General features: G+C 38.4%; 1 protein-coding gene across 1 annotated transcript; it reads right to left on the minus strand.

Moving 5' to 3' along the window:
• Positions 1-886: 886 nt before the first annotated feature.
• Positions 887-13055, minus strand: KCNV1 (potassium voltage-gated channel modifier subfamily V member 1). Its single transcript, XM_033203019.1, has 4 exons — positions 12857-13055; positions 11173-12430; positions 9492-10021; positions 887-5848 (listed from the first exon to the last, which is right to left on the minus strand). Exons 2-4 carry the CDS (start codon positions 11631-11633, stop codon positions 5337-5339), a joined length of 1503 nt encoding a protein of 500 aa, XP_033058910.1. The 5' UTR covers positions 11634-12430; positions 12857-13055; the 3' UTR covers positions 887-5336.
• Positions 13056-19212: the final 6157 nt, after the last annotated feature.

Genomic DNA, 19212 nt, shown 5'->3' on the forward strand with positions numbered 1-19212 from the left:
TGTAGCAACGTCCTGGAGTCGGAGATAAAGTGTGGATGGACGATCCAAACCTCGTAAAGTGAGGAAAGGCAGAGTTAATAGGCACAGATGGAGGTAGGTGGATAAATGTGGGTGATGACTCTTTTTTAAAAAATCCTCTTCTGATTCTATTTTCTGAGTAAAAGCGGAATCCAAGGGAGGTGTTAGAGGTTTTTACTTCTCTCAGGAAAGTGAATGGACTCAGGAATTGCCATATGAGATTGCCTGGAAGCTTTAAGAACCCATTTGGGGTTGTAGGCATGAATGTAAAGTGAGAGCAGTCTGCAGGCATTGTGTTTTTTTCTGTAGGGTATGATCTACTCTACAAGGGCAGGCACAAGAAGGCGTTGGATTGGATTTAATTAGAGTCAAGGTATTGCCAATTTAATACTAGGAAGGAAGAGGGGGCACTAGAGTTGAGAGGGCAAGCAAGGGAGTGATTATAATATAATATAATACAATATAATATAATATTAACACAGTGAGAACATAAGGATGGTGAGTATACAGGTTTTCCTATCATCCTTAAAAATGTACCATGTGAGCAATTGCCTGTTGGTGAGTAAAGCTCTCCCTATGTGACATTTATCTTCCTTATATTAGTATGGCTTGGAGAGAGTTCTGGGGTGGTGATGCTTTGCGAAGAAAAGTCATGAAGGAAATCATCAGAACACATCATTTGCCTGTTATCCAATATCTTGTTGGATCTGAACTGAAGGATTCATAAGACAGTTATTAATGGCTAATATTTCAAAAGAAGAGACTTTTCTTGTTAACACAATGTATCAATAAAAATATTTCTCAAGGTAGTAAGCTTATCCAGTGACAATGTTTTGCTTAGATAAATTGGGTCAGCATATCTATTTTCTGCAACAGCTAATCAAAATATTTTAATAAGCATAAGAATTCCACATTAAAACACAGAACTGAGATTCCTACCTCAGTTATTTGTGCATCTAATCCATTATAGTTGATACTACTTTGCATTAAAATGATAAATGCAACAATTTCTTGTATGTTATATAAATAATATACACATAAAATAAAATATGAATATGTCACTCTTAATAGAGATACATCTGTAATTTCTTAAAATTGCTTTTTTAGGTACTCAAGCATTGCCCATATGCATTTAAATGTTCGAAAGTAGTGTTTTCTAACAGGCAGAGATTTCGTGATGAAGACACAAAAGTCGGTTGCAGCGAAAGGAAAAATTGACAAATGGGATCTAATTAAACTCTAGAGCTTTGTCAGAGCAAAGGAACCTATCAGCAGAGTGAACAGACAACCTACAGATTGGGGGAAAATATTTGCAAACTATACATCTACAAAGGTCTAATATTCCAGCATCTATAAGATACTTAAATTTATAAGAAAAAAACAAATAATCCCATTAAAAAGTAGGCAAAGGATATGAACAGACACTTTTCAAAAGAAAACATACATCCAGCCAACAATGATATGAAAAAAGCCTCAATATCACTGATCATTAGAGAAACGCAAATCAAAACCACAGTGAGATATCATTTCACACTAGTCGGAATGGCAATTATTAAAAAGTAAAAAAAAAAAAAAAAAAAGCAGATGCTGGTGAACTTGTGGAGAAATTGGAACACTTATACACTGTTGCTGGGAGTGTAAATTAGTTCACCCATGTGAGAGTGTGGCAATTCCTCAAAAACCTAAAAACAGAAATACCATTGGATCCAGCAGTCCCATTAATAGGTATATAACCAAGGAATATAAATTGTGTAATTATAAAGATACATGCACATGTATGTTCATTGCAGCACTATTCACAGTAGCAAAGACATGGAATAAACCTAAATGCCCATCAACTGTAGACTGGATAAAGAAAATGTATGTATACACCATGAAGTACTATCCAGCCATATCATATGAAAGAATGAGATCATGTCATTTGCAGGGACATGGATGGAGCTGGAAGCTATTATCCTTATTATCGTAATGCAGGAAGAGAAAACCAAATACCACATGTTCTCACTTATAAGTGGGAACTAAATAATGAGAACACATGAACACATAGCGGGAAACAACACACACTGGGGCCTAGCAGAGGGTGCTGGTTAGGAGGAGAGAGAGAATCAGGAAAAATAACTAATGGGTACTAGGTTTAATACCTGGGTTATGAAATAATCTGTACAAAAAACCTCTGATGACACAAATTTACCTGTATAACGAACCTGCACATATATCCCTGAACTTAAAATAACAGTTAAATTAACAAAGAAAGTGGCTAACATGATGAAACCCCGTCTCTACTAAAAATACAAAAAATTAGCTGGGCATGGTGGCGGGCGCCTGTAGTCCCAGCTACTTGGGAGGCTGAGGCAGGAGAAGGATGTGAACCCAGGAGGCGGAGCTTGCAGTGAGCCAAGATTGCAGTACTGCACTCCAGCCTGGGCCACAGAGCGAGGCTCCGTCTCAAAAAACCAAGACAAAACAAAGAAAGCAGTGTTTTCTAAATAGCTTAGAGAAAGACAATAATTCAATTATTTATATTTTTTAAAATTATTGTTTCATAACAATAATTCTTAGATGTTTAAAAAGTGTTTAATGTGTTAAAACAATGGGATATAAAATTGGCAGAGTTCCTGCTTTGATTTTTTTACTTAAATGAAATTTGGTTTGCTTATATATACATTCATTGGATAAATAAACTGATATTTTATTTAACAGCAAAATTGAGTAAGCAATGACATTTTAAAACTTCTTTCTGAATACTTACATCTTGACAACATTTATATAGCTTACAGCACATTTGTAGAGAAGATGTTTAGGATCCTCCATGATAAAAACATATATACATATGTATACACATAGTTTTTAATTTTTTTTATTTTCCAACTACTATTTACTCTAAAGATAATATTTGTTTAATCTAATAATGACTATAAGGTGTCACCACAGCCTTTACTTAAAAGCACCATTCCACCTCTGAGAATAAGCTGATATTTTACTTAAGGCATATTGAACTTCTCCATGCACAAGAAGTTGGCTTGCCTGCCTAAAAAATAAATTTCTATGCAGAGCTTGTTTAGGAAGAATGAAATCTGCAACTTGACGTTTAGGATTGTCGTTTTCAGGGTCAGGCAGATTGGTGTTCAGCCCTGGCTCTGCCGTCTATAGCCTGTGTGAATTTAGGCAAGTTTATACCTTTTAATGTTTCAGTTTCTCTGTCTTTCCCTCACACACCTTTGAATAGAATGTTAAGTACAAGAAAACAGGACCTAGTCTTGTTTAGGAAAGACTCCCTAGTCCCTGGCACACCAAAAGATCCTTAATAAATATTTGTTGAGTTAACAAATATATAAAATATGTATTTTGAAGAGTATAAGAATAGTAATATATAATAGGGATATTTTGAGGAGAAAATGGCATAATACATGATGAATACAGAGCACAGTCCTGGATCAGAGTAACTATTCTTATTAGGGAAAGTTCTAGAAAAGCTGGAGTAAGGTTACCTTCTGTGTCTAATTTCTACTTCCCTTTCAGATTGTGGAAGGGATTTCTACTACGACTAGTGGCCCCGTGCCACACTCTAGCACCCATGTATGTGTGTAAGAAGGAAAATATTTATCTTATTAATATTCATATCTCCTGAACCTTTTCTAATATTTAGGAGAAGTGGAAACAAGTTAAATGAATGAAAGTACTTTAGCACACAATCTAAAACTCATGCCATCAGTGAAAATGTTTTCAGAGCTTACCATGCATACCAGAAAACAGGAGGTAGAACATGCGATATTTCATTGATTTTAAGGTGCTTATTTTAAATTTTTACATATCTGAAATCCGGATGCATTTTACAGTTAATGGCATCTTACAGTTGACTGGCATCTTTCTTTCTTGGTAGTGCATAGCATAATAGGATGTCTTGAATAAAGTTTATGAAATATGTTATAGCTATATATTAAAGCAGTCCTCAATGTTTATTTCTTATCACCACGAACCCCTGGCAAAGAGCCTTCTAGGCATTTTTTCCCTAATATCTCACCCCCATGAAATGTTAACGCCACAGATATACTCAATGTGCTTATCTGTGTTTTGTATATGAAGTGAAAAGATTTTTTCTTTTTCCTCAAGAACCGATTTTCTTCCCCTTGGGGACTCTATTATATTGGAAATGTAGGTATGAAAGTGATGCATTCCTTGTTATTCTTAGGTTTTAGAATCTCATTTACTAAAATAATGGGAATCATGAGCTAGTTCTTAGCTTTAGAGGTTTTGGCTTTAATTATATAACACAATGTCTAGGAATTGTATTATTATCATGAATGTCAAAATGCCTGTAAAGTTTGAACATTTGCTATTTACTCGAACAGTCAGAAAGCTGTCCATAAAATTTTTTGTTAACAAATTAAAGATCTTCAAGTTCATCCAGTGATGTCATTCAACATATATTTCCCATTTTATGAAATAAGATTATTTAATAATTTCAGTGTAGAAATTTAGGATGTTCACTACCTCACTTCCACATATTCATTATTTTAAAGCCATAACGTGAACAATACATCCATAAAGAGACATTTAAAGACCATCTGATATTCATGAAGTACTGAGAAATATGCTGTTTTATGCTCCACATATTACACTCAGTTGGGAGAATGAAGATGTGCAATTGTTGAAGTTTTTGTGCAGACTTATGTACTGCAATCTAAGCAGTTTTGGGATTCCCACCTCTTATAGTAATAATGGGATACAGAGATCAGTTCATTTGTGACCAGTGGTTTACACGAAAAAGAAGGTAGGGATACAATCTCTGCCCATCAAATAAGGGTTTCCTCTTGTAAAGCTAATTATAATATTCAATAGCTTGAATTGATAGAGAAAGGAATAATTTATGTACTTGGATAATATCTTTAAATAGCAAAGTTGTTCAATATGTTCTTAAATATTTACTTATCTTTCTCTGAGCTATGCAGTTTAACTTCCATTTTTAAAAAAATAGTGGTGCAGAAAATTTCTACTATTAGCGATACATAAAATCTTTAACTTTTTGTATGTATTGCAATAACATTATTTTATATTTGACAATTCAAACATGTTTATATTTGCCCAGTTGTATTTGATTGTGTTAATTGGCTATTTTGGATACTCAGATGTGTCAGAACACTGTGCAGTTGTTATAGGTGATGTGAAATATTCTAGTAGATGAAGCAATGTATCAGCAAAAATTAATTAAGATGAGCAGTACTCCGAAGAGACTCATCATCAGAATACAGAAATCCACATCCCTGCTTTATCATTTTAGTAAATTGTACATAGCTTTTGTAAATAAATTGAAAATTAATTCAAAACCAGAAATCATCTCCCCCGCTGCTCCTGGTACTTGCTCTTTCTCTGCCTTTCAGTCGAAGCATCTCCATGATACTCCGGGCATAGACATCTCTCAAGTTAACACTGATATATGAGTCAGTGGCTATATTCTTGGTAAGCTTCTTTAGGGCTTCACGCTGTCTAACAGCTGCTTCCTTGAGTTTCAAGGTGAAGTAGCAAGCAGAGAAGCGATCATTAATAATAGCAATAGGCAAGGCCAAGACAAGAATTCCTGATAATATACACATGAAGGCCACGATTTTGCCTGTGGTGGTGTCTGGTCTAATGTCCCCATATCCCACGGTAGTCATAGAGGTGGTGGCCCACCACCATGCACAAGGGACACTTGTGAAGGTTGTGTCAGGAATGCTTTGCTCAGCAAAGTATTCTACAGTTGAAAATATAGAGATTCCCACGGATAGAAATAGGAGCAGTAGGCCAACTTCTTCATAACACTGGGTGATTGTCATCCCAAGGGAGCGTAATCCTGCAATAGAACAAATGTTGTCAGTCATTGGCATCCCTCTTCTCTCTCTTCCTTCCCTTCCCTCCCCTCTCCCTCCTTGCTCTCCACCCACAAACTGCATTGCACACTTAAATGTCCCCAGCACTGGGCAATGTTCTGGGGATACAAAGTTGATTAAATCATAATCCTTGTGCTCAGGAAGTTCACAGTCTAGTTGATGGGACCAAGTTGAGAAGGCTAGAGAGAAATATAATTAGATTCATTAATTCACCTATAGAATTATTGAACTTCTACTATTAAAAAGAGGGCGAGAAGTAAGGCTGAAGGCAGGCAGGGATGGTATGATAGGACTTTTGTACTTTAGTCTGCACAATAAGAGGCCTTTGCGGTGTTGTATGTGGAGGGCTCATTTGGTCACATCTGCATTTCAGTGCATCATTTTAGCACTTGTTTCTAATGCCACTTTTATGTTGTCTTGCATTTTATGTGTCTGTTTTTCTCACCTTCCTTGTGAAGTTTAACACAATCAGGAACCTGATTACCGGAAAGCCAGAAAAAGTAAACAATGGGCACCATAGCAACAAAGTGAAGCAGCAGAAGGAAGTTAGGCATTGGTGATAAACTTGACATGAGAACATCACATGTATATTCAGGGGATATTCTCAGCGGTATATCAAGAGGAGGTCTGAACTCCCAAGACACCCACTGAAACCCTAGTCCTTAATACCAAAGCTATAGGAAATTATCTCCCTTGAGTACATAAAATTTCTGCTTTCCTATAATAACAGACCTGAATACAGAATATTCCTCCATTGCACAAAGATATGGAAAATGGAACCACTAGAGAATTTACTCATTATGAAGCATTGGCTGCTTTTCCATTCCTAGATCTGAGGATTTATTAAACCCCAGGGAGACAGACCCTCGATACTCCAATTCTGTCTCTGAAGACACTAGGTCCTAAGGGGAGTAAGAACCCCTTATGAGCCAGCGTGGTGGCTCACGCCTATAATCCCAGCACTTGGAGAGGCCGAGGCAGGCAGATCACGAGGTCAGGAGTTCAAGACCAGCCTGGCCAACATGGTGAAACCCTGTGTCTACTAAAAGTACAAAAATCAGCCCGTTGTGATAGTGTGTGCCTGTAATCCTAGTTACTTGGGAGACTGAGACAGGAGAATAACTTGAACCCGTGAGGCGAAGTTTGCCGTGAGCCGAGATCACGCCATTAAAATCCAACCTGGGCAATAGAATGAGACTTTGTTTCAGAAAAAAAAAAAAGAAAGAAAGAAAAGCCCATTATGGAGCCAGGCTTTGAATGAACCATACGATTTATTCCCTAATACTAGAGAGGTGGTTAATAAAGTTTGTCCACATTTTGAAATAATATCAACATGATGTCAAAATGATATTGCCTCAGAAGTCCAAAATAATACCCCTTAGAATCATTATTTGTTTTTATTCACTCACTAGAAACTATTTCAAATGCATTAGCATACTAATCATACTCTTATGACTTTGAATCTTGCTCTTCAAAGTTTGAGATATTCTTGAATTATTAACCAGCTATTTTTAAAGATCATTGAATAGTTTGAAGTTTAACTTTAAAAGAATATCTTTCAGAATACCTTTATAATACCTTTACCTTTATAAAGAACTGGCCTTGATGTGTCTACATGAAATTACGTTCCTTAAATAAATTCACAACACATGAGGAGATGCATAGCATTTGTCTGGGAACACTGTTTTAATTTAAAGCAAATGTTCAAAGCAATTGTGTAAAGGAAAACAAAGTGGGTGGAATTTCTAGCATGTTATCTCTATTAACTCAGAGAATCCTCAAAGGAAAGGATGTAAGAGGGACAAGGTAATTGTTATGCCATTATACAGATGAGGAGGCTGAGGCATGAAGAGATAGCTTATCTAATAGAAAGCTACAGAGCCATGATTTAAACCTAGTTGTCTGGCCAAAAACCCATTATTCTATAACACCTCTCAATTTTTATTTATAATTATTACATGGGGAAATAGATCATCTCTATTTAAATTTTAATAAGTGTAGTGTTGAGGCAAAAATTGTCAAATATCCTAGTCATATATGTTTAATAATTAAGGGTTTACTAAAACTTTATACATGTTTTAGAATGGAGAAAATCTTTGAAGAGGTGACATTGTGGAAATTACTGTTATTTTCCTTTTCCTTTCTTCTAGAAAAAAATGTAGTCTTTACTGGGTGTTTTTAAATTGAGTCTTGTGAAGAGTTTATAAATACTTGAAGAAAGCATCCCATTATCTGTGTCAGAAAACAAAGAGTGGTACTTATAAAAGTCGTTAGAAACACCATTATCAAATTCCTGGTATGTGAGACTAGCTAGGAAAATACACCAAAATTATATTATAATAAGTTCTAATTACCAGAGAAATGTTGAAGAATAACATATCAGAAGTTAATTTCACTCAACATTTATTAGAAGGACAACTACCATCAACCTTTTTGAGGTGGTCAGTCAGGGCACATATCTAGGGAAATAAAATAGGGATAGTAATCTGTAGTCAATTTGTTTGTGCTAATATGTATTTGTGTCAACATATATAAAATTAATATGACATCATACTTCAGTGTTTCTCAAGGTTTTGTCCAAAAATCACCTACATCAAAGTCATTGGTGAACTTATTATTTATAAAATGTGTTCTCCTAGATCCGGCCTCAAGCTTTCTGGGGATTGGAGCCAGAAACTGTATTTCAACAAGCTTGTCTGGGTATTCTTATTTTCATTAAAGTATGTCATAAGGAAACTCATGTACTCCAAAACATCTGACAGTTGCAGGGCCAGCCACTGATAACTACTACTGTTGGGGATGCAAGAATCATTTTTAATCAGTTCTTGTGATTTTCACTGATATTGATTATAATTTTCACGTACCTTATGTGTTTGTGTGTGTGTTATATGGAGACTTTTCTAGGAAAATATTAATTGTATTTTCAAAGGCTCTATGGCACACAAAATCTAAGGGATTTCTGTATTCCCCTCTCTCATACATCCCAGGTTAGGGACAAGAAAACCTTCAGATACTAGATAAAGCATTTCATTAGTTCATTTTGCTTTCTCCCAAAGCAAAATATTTTCATTGCTTCTTCGAAAATTTTGGAAAGGCCACCTGTGCCTAGTCATTTCTCTTTCTAAATGGCCAGAGAACGCTCTGAAGGGCTGACTTTCCCTTCTGCCAAGGAGTATATGTGGCAAGTACTTCTTGGATACTGAAGAGAAATTGGTTTATGTCCCTACATAGCATATATAATTTATGTGTATCTTTTTATGTGTCATTTAGGCCTGTTTTGTCTAGAACCTTGAAGAGGCAGAGTGCCTTTAATTTTTGTAAATCTTCTGGGCAATGGTTTCAAATAAACTGAGGTTAGCAAATGGTCAAATTTTCTCTCAACATTTCTCTTATGGAGAGGAGGCATGTGAGAGCTCACTTCTCTATACCTGTGATAACAACTTCAAGGTTTTATCTTCCCAATATCTCCTTAGAGGTCATGATCGGGTAAAGCATGGGAGTTGGTAGTTTTGAATATCAGTTCAGCGTTACTTTCCTTGTACTGTGCTCAAATAACAAATGCTGACATGCAATGCAAATTAAAAGTCATCAATGAAATCTGAATACCTGTGGAATGTCTGCCCAGCTTTAGCATGCGCAGAGCCCTGAGCAGCCTCAAAACCTGGACAATGCGCCCCACGTTCTCCAGCTCCTGCGTGGTCTGGCTCCCACTTAGGCTTTCTACCAGAAGAGTGATGTAGAAGGGCAAGATGGCAAGGAGGTCTATGATGTTCGGCACCTTTCTTAGGAAGCGACACTTGTCCCGCACACACAGGAAGCGGAGGACAAACTCCCCGGTGAACCAGCTAATGCACACATACTCCAGGATTTCCAGCAGCTGCAGGTCCAGCCAGCTTAACTCAGCTGACATCAGGGCCATGTTAATGATGGAAACCACCACGAAGATAATAGAGATGACCCCAAAGATACGGGCAGCTGTGGAAGATCCAGGTTTCTCCAGGATATTCCAGAGCTTCTGGCGAACAGTGGGACAAGGTCCTTGGGAGAAGTCCTGTTCACTCTCATGTTGACTTTCCTGGTCTTCTGTGTCCTTCTTGAAGTCTAAAGTTTCACTCAGCTCTTTTCTTCTGAAGTATCTTGTAGAGAAAACAATTTGGTGATTAGTCGAACTTTATTAAAATACAGAAGTATAAGATAATTAAATATGGCAGGGAGGTCAGACTTCGTTCAACGAAATGGAGAAAAATGTCTATTCATATTTTAGTTAGGTTGTGTCTTACCCACAGTATTCAGAATTTCTCCCTTAGGATTATGATTATTTTTCTTTTTTCTTGTTATTTTATTTTATTTTATTTGAGATGGAGTCTCGCTCTGCGGCCCAGGCTGGAGTGCTGTGGAGTGATCTCAGCTCACTGTAGCCTCCACTTCCCAGGTTCAAGCGATTCTCCTGCCCCAGCCTCCTAAGTAGCTGGGATTACAGGTATGCACCACCACCCAGGGGTAATTTTTGTATTTTTAGTAGAGACAGGGTTTCACCATGTTGCCTGGGGGCGGGGATCTCGAACTCTTCGCCTCAAGTGATCCACCCGCCTCGGCCTCCCAAAGTGCTGGGATTACAGGCGTGAGCCACCACGACCGGCCTGGATTATAATTTTTAAAATGACACTTTCTTAGTAGAAGTTTATACATAGCAAAGCTACTTTGGATTAATACATTTTATTACCCATTTTCTGGTAACAAGAACAGATGTTTGGCAGATGGAACTTTTTTGTGTGTGTAAAGGAAATGTATTCATGAAGAAATGGTAATAATAGCAAGGTAACCTCAGAGTACCACAATCTTTCAATCAAGGGACCAACCTTTTATCTTCTATATTTAAAACAATTCTCCATTCAAGTTTTTCAGTCAGTGTTCTAGGTTTGACAAATGATAATGCTGCGTGCCAAATCTTTTATCCCTATAGGTGCATCTTTTGGAGCATGGCTTTTCTGATTCATTTATTCAGTCACCAAATATTTATTGTGGGCCTGAAGTCCCTTGCCTTATACGTTAAACTAGCATACTCAAAAAAGGGAACAAAGAGATTCAAAAAGTTCTATTCAAAAGTTGGCGATGACGCTTTGCAGTCCCCCACCCCCACCCCACCTGTCAACCCAGAAGTGGCCACACCTTATTGCTAGGCCTGGCTCCAGCGAAGCTTATGTAAAGCCTCAAATCTACCTGTGCCTTCCTCTCTTTCTCTGCCGCTCCCGCCTCCCCGCCCAGCCGCCGCTTGCCTCCGTGGTACCTGTCCCTGCAGCAGGAATCGATGCTGAGCTCATCGATGCCCCAGTACTGGATCTCCTGCAGGAAGGAGAGCGCGCACAGCTGCTCCATGACATGCAGGCGGCCCGTGCGGTAGTAGTGCAGGACATAGCGGAACGCCTGCGAGCTGCGGTCGAAGAAGTACTCGTTGTCCACGGGGTTGGCATCGTCGCAAAGCTCCAGAGGGCTAGGCACGGCGGCCAGGGCCCCAGGGCGGCGGTAGGAAGCCACCACCACAGCCAGCTTGCCAAGGCGCGTGTGCGGGAAGCAGGACAGCGCCTGCTGCGAGAGCACGAAGCGGCTGCCGCCCACATTGACCGTGAAGCAGTCCCCGAGCGCCAAGGGCTCCCCTTCACCCTCGCTGCAGAAGACACTAGAGTCCAGGGAGGTCAGGGAGCCGCTGTCCAGCGGCGAGTCCAGCAGCGCTCTACCGCTGGAAGGCATCTCTATCCCAGTCGCCGCGGCCTGAGGGCGCCACAAAGTTGGGGACACGCCGGAAGCGTTGGTCCCGAGAGGGCGGTGGCACGGCCCCTGGTGGCGACCGGGATTCCCCGGGCTCCCGAAGGGGTTACCTCTCCCTGGCGCACTCTCTCCACCCGCTGTGCTCCTTCCTCCTCCTGCCGCTAGGGAGCCGCGAGTGCGCGGAAGCAGCGCACAAGTGGCAGAGAGAGGAGACTGGGAGCAGAGGAAGGGTCGCTCTAAGAGAAAGGATGAGGTGAAGTCCAAGCCCGACACAGTCCCTGTGCACACTGCCGATCGCCCTGGCCCTTCTCAAACGTTGTCACCCCGCCTCCCAACTTCGCAATTGCGATTCTCAGCCCAGGAGGTGTACAGATTGAATGACTCGCTACTTGGTGGGTGGAGGGGTTGGGGAAGGGAGGAAGGAGGGAGATGTGGGGCGGAGGAGGAAGAAGAAGAGAGATGACTCTTAGCTGAATGCAAGCAAGCAAGCAAGGGGGATGGCGAGACTCACTCCTGCCCGCAGGAGACCAAAACAAAAAGTTCAGAAAGCAAAGGAAGTGGTAACCGGGTCCATTCCAACTTGTGACTTTATATTCCTCCCTCTTCTTTTACTGCTGCCTCATAGGCCTCCCCGGAGGTGTTCGCTGGGGATGTGAGCAGGTGGGGGAGGGTGCTCTGGGTGAGGGGGCCGCACCATTTTCTCCCAATTCACTCTCATTCTAGTCTGATGATCACTGACGCTCCATTTTCTTCTCCTGTCTCCCTTAGGTTTTGACCTCCTGGTTGAGAAACAAGAATAATTAATGATGACTTTTTATTGAAGCCCTAATGGGTCACTAAGAACTAGGAATGTCACTGTCAGTTCCCACCCTGTCCAGTGTACACCTCGTGTTGAGGCACTTTGTTGAGGCACCCTTCCTTTTAGCCATTTCTGTCCCTACAAGTTTCTCGGAGAGCAGGTGTTCTGAGCACAGCGGAGCTCTCATTTTAGAAGGAAAGGCAAAAAGGCAAGGAATAGAACAAGCGTGGGCTGGGGCAGAAATTTAAATAGTAACGACGGCCTCCCTCGGTAAAGGGAGAAGCCGAGGCCAGCGCCCAGGTGAGAGTAGAAGTGAACCCACGGGGCCGCTGGAAGCTGCGCTCCATCCAACCTGTTGGACTCCGGGCGAGGAGGTGGGGGCGGGAGGGAAGAGCAAGTGACTCACCTGCAGCTCCTGGCACATCTGATCTGCGCATAACCGGCGCCGCAGGTAACGTACCCTTCCTTTGATCCTCTTGGTCTACACGTGAGGTCTGACTCGACCGGTCCAGGAGGGAAACTGTGCTCCAACTGAGCTCTACTCAGCGCCTGCTGCCTCGCCTTGCCTCCACCTCCCTCCGGGCTCCTGGACCCTGGGCTTAGGCTAAGCGCGTCCGCCCCGCCCGCTCTAGACCGGAGAGCCGCCCGCCCAGTGCTTCCAGCACCAGCAGAGAGGAGTGGCAGGATCTAAGGGAGGGAGGTGAGACGGCGGGGGTGGGGGCGGGGGGAGTGAGGTGCCTGGTGACACTGAATATTATATTCATCCTGAATACACTTGCAGAATTACTGCATTTGATTCCCGTTTCCCTGGATGTGCCTTTGCAAATGTTCCAGAACAAAATTTCCAACTTGATCAGTATGCTTAACTTGAGGTTAGGGCAGTTATATTAACTGCTTTGTTTGGCATGGTTCAAGGTTTTCTCATTTTCAGCAGGCATCTCAGAATCATGCATTTTTCCAGTCTTTGCCAGAGAGAGTGAACCACACTCATCTTTGTTGTTTTCTAGTACGTATATACAGAATACATATTGGAAAGCATATATTATGTATACACTTACATATATAAGTATATATTAGAAAGTATACACACACACACATATTAGGTAGTATATATAAAGACACAAGCAGGCAGCCTGATGTAGTAGAATAAGATTTTTCATAGATTGGACAAAAACGTTACTGTTTAGTTCTAACTTTGCCAACTGGCTGTGGGACGTCTAGCTATCATTTACTTCGAGGGTCTTAGTGCCTTCCTCAGTGAAATTTCAAGTTTTAATAAAAACACCCAACACTTAATGGGTGCTTACTTTATGCCAGGAAATTTGTAGGCTCTTTATTCATGCAATACCTAATTTAATCATAATGACAACACTATGAGGTAGCATATACACATTTTACAGAAAGGAAAAGTGAGGCTCAGGGAAATTAAATGATTTACAAAGGGCCACACAGTTCAAATCAAACCCAGGACTACATGTCAGAGGCTGCCTTCATAAACAAAATGCTAGAAACATTATTTTTTTGGTTGATAAATCAGTGTGGTTGCTTTTATTTTCTTTGTTTGCAAGTTTCTAACGAAGGACAGGAGTTTAATTAGATATTTTCATCACACTTTCAACAAAAGTTTACTGAGCTTTCACTATATACCTGCACTATTCAGGGCACTTGCGATATATCAATGAAGAACAGACAAGAACTCTGTTGTTGTGGAGCTTATAGTAATCCTCTGAGAATAAATGGGGGACTTCAATAAACTTTTTTAAACTATAATATTTATAAGCATGGTTCTTTTGACAGCCATCCATTTGGTTAACTTCTCTCCATAAAGCACTCTTCCCTACAGTAAATACAGAGATGCTAGATTTATCCCAGTCAATAGTTCATCATTCTGTATAGGTACTGTATTGTTATCATTTTTTAATGTAATGGAGCTTTCCCCTGCACAGCAAGAAAACTCCTCCAACATCTCAATTAGAGATTATTTAGGTATTGAAAAAAAGCAAAAGGCCATAGTTCTGTTAAGCCTTATTCATACCATGATTAACAATAAAAGTCTATACTAGCTTTACAGATTATGGTGAGGAAAGAGGAAAGCATTCAAAGGAGAATGACAGCTTTAGGTGAGGAGAGAGATCTTGGACAGGTAACCAGAGGTTAGTGAAAGATGACTGAGGCTTCCAGGTCTCCTCCCCTGCCACTAAGCCACTGAACCTCAGTTGTGATGAATGTTGTCCCGTAGAACATTATAATAACCTCTCCTTAAGAGTCAGGCTGTCTGCTACACATCTGACCTCTCACAATGATCCTATGATGTAAGCACCGTAATCCTTAGTTATGGATTTCAACTTGGATGCTCATAGGCACTAAGAAAGTAACTTTCTACCTTACATAGTGAATATGTGAAGGAGTATGTGAAAGGCTTGAAACACGTCCTTTCTGACTCCTGACTCTGTCTCAACTGCTAACAGCCTAAATGTTTCAATTGGGCATTGATTGTAGTTATAGCAATTTACACTAATGAAGGCAATCATAACTAGAGGGATGATTAGTCAACATGGAGTATATACATATAAATGACCCCTTTTTAAAATATAGAGTCTTGAGTAATACAAATCCCCACCTGTGCTCTGTGCCTTTCCCTTAAGTCTGTTGATTTTCCTTCCTTGATGGCCCAGGTTTTAGTAAGAGACTCCAAGGAAGAACATACCATAGAATAAGAAGGGAAATATGTCTACTTCAAGGATACTTCTTTTAGCCCTAATCCTGACCTGAGGTATAATCTGAGGTATGTCAAAGGAGAACTGCTGATAAGTAGTTGGAGGTGGTGAGGTCATGCTTTCCATTTCATTTCTACATAGCATGGGAGGAATGTGATTGTCATGTGGGAGGTTGCTCAGTACTGCAATGTAAAAACCCGACAGTCTAAAGGCTTTGGGTATATTCCCTAGTCATCAGATGTTATATTCGAGTGATTTTCCATTAAGATTCTTGTTATGAAATACTCTACTTGCTTTTGGCTTCATCTATCAATTCTACACATATCGACTTGAAATGGAATCTCCAGCGACAACTAGTATTTTTAATTATTTCCATTTTTATGAGTATTTTTAAGTTTATTAATGAACAGTGTATATTCTTAAAAGTTACAAATAAGATCAAAAGAAAAATCATGGCATACGTTAAACGTCTAACTCAATAACAGTTATGAAAATAAAAGTTAAAAGTCATTTAAAGCTTATTAGAAAATCCTACTGTTAAAAATATGTAACACTTCATTTAGGTTTTGAAGAATTCATGAGAATATTTATGTTAATATCATATTCTGTTTAACTGTGATACTTTTGAATAATACATTATAATATTTCTGTGAAATCATTAATTCTTATCTCTAATATGAATGTTTAAAACAATTACACAGATATGATCATAAGCCATTAAAATTTTTTAGGAAAATGTAAATTCATTATTAATTTATATCCAAAATATCACAACCTTTTTTTATAATTAGATAGACATGGGAAATCTAATGAGTGAATAATCTTGAATAAACAGCTTTATAAAATTCAACAAGTAAAATCTAGATTTTCATTTTTAATTCCCTCACTGTAGTTTCATACATTTACACTAAATTCATTTAATTTTTATCATTCATCAACAATGCAGACAATGTTTTGTGTGAGTTATGCGTATCTTTGGCTCTGTCTTTGATTTCTCGGGACCTGACAACCAGATAGATGTACCAATTGTGATGATGTTTAAAAATGTCTTTGTGTGTGAACAAAATGACTTTATCTTTTTTTCCTTCATTGCACTGGGATATGTTTAAAGGTAAAAGAAAATCTGACAAATTCTATCTATTCATCTTTCATGTGCCTTCTAGGCGCTTGGAATAAATCCTTCCAACTCTGTGACAGCCCACTCTAATGCAGAATTTAGCTTAATGTGGGCTTGTTCTGGATTTCTTCCAAGGGAAGGCAATTATCTTTGGAAGTACCCAAGAAATCATTTTTATAGCCTAGTCTGCTACAGAGATAGCATGATGGGTTGCTGACGGTGATGGTGAGGATAATAATATGATAATAACAGCTGTTGCCTTTATGTATTTAGTCCCTGTTCTGCCTTCTATGGGCTGCATGACCTTAACAAGTTTCTTAAACCCTGTAAGTCTCATTTTCCTAATCTGTAAAATGGGGATAACAATAGTACTTTATGTTATTGTTTTAAAATTAAGTGAGATAATCCATGTAAAACATATAGTGCAGTGTCATTCTTATCACTTTTGTTATTGTTATGTTTCAGGAATTTTTTTATACTTCCCGCTACCCCCAAGTACCTAACTGCAAGATGCCTAACCTGCGAGATGATAGGCATTATGTTAAGAATTTTTCAAATATTATCTCATTTCTTTTATATTTTACATAACCCAACAATGAAGGTAATATTATGATTTTGGTTTTCCAGATGAGAAATCAGGATCAGAGTGTTAAAATAATTTTCCAAGTGTCAAACAGATAGTAGATATAGATTTGAACATGTTTGCTTGACTCAAAGCCTTTATTCATTGAAGGGCATTGATATAAAAATAATGTGATGATGAGAAATCACTGTTAGACATTTTCCACTCTTCTTTGCAAATAATTTTGACAAAGGAACATTTCTATTATATGCTCCAAATAATTAAGAAATGACTCTACTTATCAGCAATAACCAACATATGACTGTGATTTCACATTTAAATAATTCAATTTTTTAAAATAATCATTCTCCAAAAGAGATAGGCGATTGGATTGATCATTAAATGATTTTTCACTTTGTCACTACTATATACCAAAGGCATGTTGAGTTTTTCTTGAATTATCAAAAAATGCATAGACTCAGGATACTTATTGTTCACCAGATTAATTTTTATAATTACGTTGAAATTAAGCTTTTATAAACAAGATTCAGAAGCAGTGGAGCAAACGCATCTCAAGTTCTCTGGGAGCTATTATGTGAACCCAATATTGAAGTTGAAAATTCCAATTAAATACTTTTTACTCAACTCTATCAAATTCCCTTATTTTGATAGAGAAAGGTTGAGTCATATGGAACCTTTAAAAACTGTGCCTCTCATTTGAGTGTATATGATTTATTAATACTAGAAGCAAAATTACCTTTAGACTTATTCCTTATTCTATTTAGTACTTTCCTTTGTTATTAAGGAACTCAGTAAACTTGAGAACTTCGTCTTGTAATTGGAAGAAAGGTAATCTTTGCGCTCCATACTGTTACGAGGTTTTTGTTATTGTTGTTTTGAGATGGAGTTTCACTTTTGTCGCCCAGGCTGGAGTGCAATGGCATGATCTCAGCTCACTGCAACCTCTGCCTCCCGGGTTCAAATGATTCTACTCCTGAGTAGCTGGGATTACAGGTGCTCGCCACCATGCCCGGCTAATTTTTTGTATTTTTTAGTAGAGACAGGGTTTCACTATGTTGGCCAGGCTGGTTTCAAACTCCTGACCTCATGATCTGCCTGCCTTGGCCTCCCAAAGTGCTGGGATTACAGGTGTGAGCCACCATGCCCATCCCAGAAGGTTTTTAATGTTAATTTTCCTTGGTTTTCCCTATGAGAAGTGTATCACTCAGTAAATATTTATGGACATGTACTTTTACAATATTCGGGGGTAGTTATGGGAATACACAGATATAATATGTGTATAAAGTATAGTATATCACATGTACAATACATACGAATATACACATTCAACACACACATATGAAAAACTAACATTGCAGTTTATAATGATTACTAGTTTGGTTGATTACATTTCCTTACTCTATGCAAGAAAAGTAATGAGCAATCATTGACAATGTAAGGAAAATAGTAAAGATAAGCAAGGAGAAAGGCAATTTTTCTTTGCAAAATTGTTCTTAATTATATGGTATAGTCCTTTTAAATAGCATCCTCATACCATTTTAAACGTAATCTAATAAAAGAAAAAAATATGAAGTAACTTTTTAGGACACATATGCTAAAATCTGTGCCAAAATATTTTTGTTAAACGGATTGTGAAACTATAGAATACATATTATTCTAATCTCAGTTTAAGCACATAGAACACTAATGTAAATATTGTACATATTAAATCATTGCACACAAGTGGGATAACCTCAATTCTGTTTTAACTCCCAAGTCAGTGCTTTTTAAACTTAGCAGCATGTTCTACTTTCTTACAGTTTTCTTTTTGGTACCAAAAAAAAAAAAAAGGAATGTACACATGAATCTTGTTTTGTTGTTTTAAAAAAGAGCCCAGAATCAGTGCATGTATTCCAGAATATATTTTCTCTACACCGTGTAATTATATTGATGGCAACTGAACATACAAATTTGTCATTCTTGCAACATGAAGAGTAGCAATGAGCCATATGGCTTCTCCTTTACACCATTGCATCTGATTGACATCTCAGTTATAGACTCAGCCTCACAGTTCTCCCACAAACAGATTTCCCGGAAATCTAAACCAAATGAGAATCCAGAGGGAAGTCAAAACATAGTAAATTTGTCATAGGCCTGCTTTTTGGTTTGATTGCTATAAGGTCAAATTTATCCATTTTAGTACAAGGGAATGTTTTATTCTTAAGGTGACAACGAGAAATATCATTTTATACTTATAATTTTTTTAAAAAAGGAAATAAATCTCAAATAATTTGTAAAAAGTAGAAATAAAATAAATAAGACTTTTAAAATAAATTTAAGAAATCATCAGCGTAGTCATAGGTTCA

The sequence above is a fragment of the Trachypithecus francoisi genome, unplaced genomic scaffold, assembly GCF_009764315.1.
Source record: "Trachypithecus francoisi isolate TF-2019V2 unplaced genomic scaffold, Tfra_2.0 Lachesis_group7, whole genome shotgun sequence".
NCBI classification, from domain to species: Eukaryota; Metazoa; Chordata; class Mammalia; order Primates; family Cercopithecidae; genus Trachypithecus; species Trachypithecus francoisi.